Source organism: Mus caroli, chromosome 10 (genome assembly GCF_900094665.2).
Source record: "Mus caroli chromosome 10, CAROLI_EIJ_v1.1, whole genome shotgun sequence".
NCBI lineage: Eukaryota > Metazoa > Chordata > Mammalia > Rodentia > Muridae > Mus > Mus caroli.
In genome coordinates this window covers 62,179,414-62,183,399 of record NC_034579.1, presented here as the reverse complement: position 1 = coordinate 62,183,399, position 3,986 = coordinate 62,179,414, and the positions used below count along the sequence as shown (strand labels likewise).

At 47.8% G+C, this 3,986-nt stretch overlaps 1 protein-coding gene across 1 annotated transcript in view; it reads right to left on the bottom strand.

Annotated features, from left to right (window-relative positions):
- The window catches only part of Rtkn2 (rhotekin 2), a 70,758-nt gene extending 67,567 nt beyond the window's left edge, over nucleotides 1-3,191 (bottom strand). The window contains exon 1 of the mRNA XM_021174955.2: nucleotides 3,070-3,191. Within this exon, the coding sequence (XP_021030614.1) occupies nucleotides 3,070-3,108 (39 nt within the window). The 5' untranslated portion in view covers nucleotides 3,109-3,191. The remainder of the gene's footprint in view (nucleotides 1-3,069) is intronic.
- Nucleotides 3,192-3,986: the final 795 nt, after the last annotated feature.

Sequence of the window (3,986 nt, the reverse complement as noted above, 5' to 3'; positions counted from 1 at the left end):
TGCCCAGATGAGCACAGCTCTGCACACACCTGCATCTGCACACAGAAGAGGCTTTAGAGCTGGGTATAGTTAAGCAGTGCAAGGCTTCTCTAAAACGTGGGGGGGAGGGGGGGGGGGGGGTGGGGGGGGTAGAGGGCCTGAATTTTATCTCGAATGCCACAAAAAGGTAAAACTTACAAAGCTGGCAATCTAGGATATGGAAGAGAGACATTTGGACAGTTTCAAGATCCAGAACTGCGCAAAAAGGCAGAGAATGGGCCTTACTGCCCATCCTGAGAGGTGACTTTTAAAATTGCAAGCAGGGATGGGGGCTTGGTAAAACAAGACAGAAGCCATACTGTAAGTCATTCTGACCAAAACTACTACTCGCCCAGCAACTGTAACTATGACGTGTTGGTAGAGAGACCAAAGGGTAGGCGAAGAAAATGAAAGGCTGTTTATATACAGTATGTTTGCTTCTAGAATATTTAATTAAGTGATTATTGTTGTTATTATTATCGTGTGTGCCTGTGTGTATGTGTAAGGTGTGTGTACACAAGTACAGGCTGTGTGTGTGTGTGCATGTATGTATGCACACAGTTGCCATACCATGGTATTTATGTAGTAGTCAGACAGCAACTTTGGGGCGTGTCCCCTCTCTCCAGCTCAGGTCCCCACCATGTGAAGCAAGCGTGTTTACCTCAGGAGCTATCTCACCAGCTCTAATCTCTGTCTCTTAAACAACATCCCACGAACTGAAGAACTGCTTATGTACAGAAAAAAAAAATAACACTAACCATTCTAGGAAACTGAAGCGCAGAGAAACGTAATTCGTGTCCTGAGAACTCTTTACAAGGACGAATTGTTTCTTCTCAAACTGCACTTCCACTTGCACTTTTTTTGTAGGAGCTAGACTTTACCAGGAAGACCAGTTAGGGTTAGGTGCTCAGAGGAGTAGGGCAAAGGGATGTAATAAAAACAGTCACCAGGCGTGGTGGTGCACGCCTTTAGTCCCAGCACCCGGGAGGCAGAGGCAGGCAGATTTCTGAGTTCGAGGCCAGCCTGGTCTACAGAGTGAGTTCCAGGACAGCCAGGGCTATACCGAGAAACCCTGTCTTGAAAAACCAAAACCAAAAACCAACCAACCAACCAACCAACCAAAAACCAGTCATCTCTCAAGCCTGTGCTCCTGCCAGAGAGAGGCTACCAAACCAGACAACTATCCAAGACAGGCACATCAGCTGTTCTGCAGCTGTGGAAACTAGACTCAGAGCCACAGGTCGGTCACTGAGAATTACACAGCAGGATGGGATTCGCCCCCAACCTCACTCCAAAACCAATATGCAGCTCATGAGGAGTCGAGACACCACTGAGGTTGGAGCCGAGCGCTAACGACTAAACCTCTGACCTCATCCTGTTAGGTCACAGATTTCAATTGGGGGCGGGGACACATAAAATAAGAACACAGTGTTTGCTAGTCAAGTATAAAATCCTCCTCCTGACTCAGTATTCCTGTGAAGTTGAAACCTATTACCATTTTGCTGCTTATCTTCAAGACCCAAACAAAAGCCAATTCCATGTTTTGATATTAGGATTAGAAATTACTATCTTGTCATATTTACATAAATAAGCCTTAATATATTTGCTATATATACTGAAATTATATACATCATTCATACACACACACACATATTTCCCTTCCATACACTCAGCTCTGTTATCCTCTTTTCTCTTCTGTACCATTCTTGAATGTCACTGTCACACACACTAAGATGCATACTTGGATGGCCACATCAGCACTCACACAATCCCCATAAGAAACTCGACAGATGCCGAGCGGTGGTGGCACACATCTTTAATCCCAGCACTTGGGAGGCAGAGGCAGGCAGATTTCTGAGTTCGAGGCCAGCCTGGTCTACAGAGTAAGTTCCAGGACAACCAGGGCTACACAGAGAAACCCTGTCTCAAAAACAAACAAACAAACAAAAAACAAAACAACAAAAGAAACTTAACAGATCTCCATTCAGTTGGGTAGAAATAGAGGCTGTGTTAACCATCAACATAGGAGTGGGGTGTGCTCGGCTGATTGAGGGCTTGTCTAGAATGCACAAGGCACTGGGTTAGAACCCAGCTCCACTCCACGTAAGGTGGGGGTAGTCCTATAAAGTCCATAGTAGGAAAGTGGAGGCAAGAGGAGCTTTAGGAGTTCAAGGCTACCCTTTGACAAAGGCAAATAGGATACCTAGAATACATAACAAAAATAAGAAATATTTCACAAGAAAGTTGAAAGTTTTGTGTATGTTTGTAGCAAACACGTCCTGTGACTACTAATATGGTTTGCACAATAACTCAAACAAAGCCTGGCTCAACTTTCCAGAGAATTACAGAGGACTTCCTAACAATGCTGTATCTACTAAAGAAATTCTATGAACCTGCAGTCTTCATCTCGACCCACAAATCTGGCAAGAGTATATGGTTCGAACTACTATTCTTCAGGAGCCGGTAAGAGGTGAAAATTAAAATGAAAACGAAGATGTCACTACAAGGGTATAAGGGGTTTCTTTTCATTAAAATACTAAAATAATGAACAGGAAATATACTTTTAACACTTGACTGGGATTCCCAAGAAATATTCTCGACTACACTAAATGTAATAGATTTTGAACATATTTTAGATAGCTAAAAAACAAACAAACAAACAAACACTGGAATCGTCCTCCTTTTGTCCTAGTATTTGTGCAAGTATCCGCGTTTAAACTTACACCTTCCTAGAAAGCTAAGAACATGCCGTTTGAGCGTTCACCCCGCGGCGCCCCACAGTTTGATGCTCGCTCACACGGCTATAAGCAGCACCTTGCATTACACGCCCAGCAGCGCGGGCCGGGGAGCAACTCGAGCACCGACTCCCGGAGCATCACCTCCCCTGCAAGCCTGGGAAGACCCGCAGGTGGAATGGGCCCCGGCGTCCTCCTGCAGTCCCCGGCCTCGCTCTCCTCCTTCGGTGCACCTTTCAGGCGTGCAAGCCACGGAGCTCGCCCGGCTCTCGGTCTCGGCTCAGGCTGCAGCTCTCTAGTCCCCTGCCTCGCTCACCTGCTGCGCAGCGAGACCCCTCAGCAGCTGCCCCTCCATTTCGGTGCAAGGCACGGCCGATTTGAAAAGCGCGCCCCAGGGCTGCAGGGGCAGATTGCACCAACCGCTCGGCCGTACCAAGTCCGGGCTGCGGGGGAACCCGGCCCACGACGCCGCGCAAGCGTACTAGGAGCCGCTCTGTCTTTAAAACAGCACGGAGACCGGAGACTCTGAACAGACCCTCTGCTACTGCAGGGCTTAAGCGAGGGCGGGGAATGGGCGGGGCCTGGTTGCGTGGTGGGCGGGGCCTAAATAAGAAGAGCGGGTCCGGGTGGGTGGGGTCTGTGGCAGGCGGGGCCTGAACCCGCCTGGGTTTTGTCGGCTAGTGGGCGGGGCCTCAACTGGTGGGCGGGGTGAGCCTTAGAGAAGGCTCGCCATAGAAATCTCTGGCAGGTGGTTTTCTTGTCAGGTTTAAAGTGCTCTTCTTCTTGCATCCCGCCCGAAGTTGTTTAAAGGCATGAACTGACCGAACCCCACAGACCAATCAGGGATATAAGGATCTATTATCTGTCTCTCAAACATGGCTTCACCCAAAGATCACGCTCTTGAAGGCTGGGGAGACAGACACATTTTGCGAGTACTTCTGTCCCTGGGTTTGTTCGCTTCTAAAGTGACAGCAGACAACACTATCCAGAAGCCTGATCGTTAGCACAGGCTTTTATTAAGAAAGAGGAAGGGGAGATGCTAAAATGCTGAATTCGAGGCCTTAAGCACAGCGAGCAACTGGTCCACCACTGAACTATCCAGCTTAGACTTTTAATTAGAGGATGTCCACACCCTTGTAAAGTGTTTAAAATTACCCCTTGGCATATCTTGTACCGGAAATATGTAGGGCTTTGGACATTTTCCTCCTGAGGGAAGACTCTACCAAAGCAACC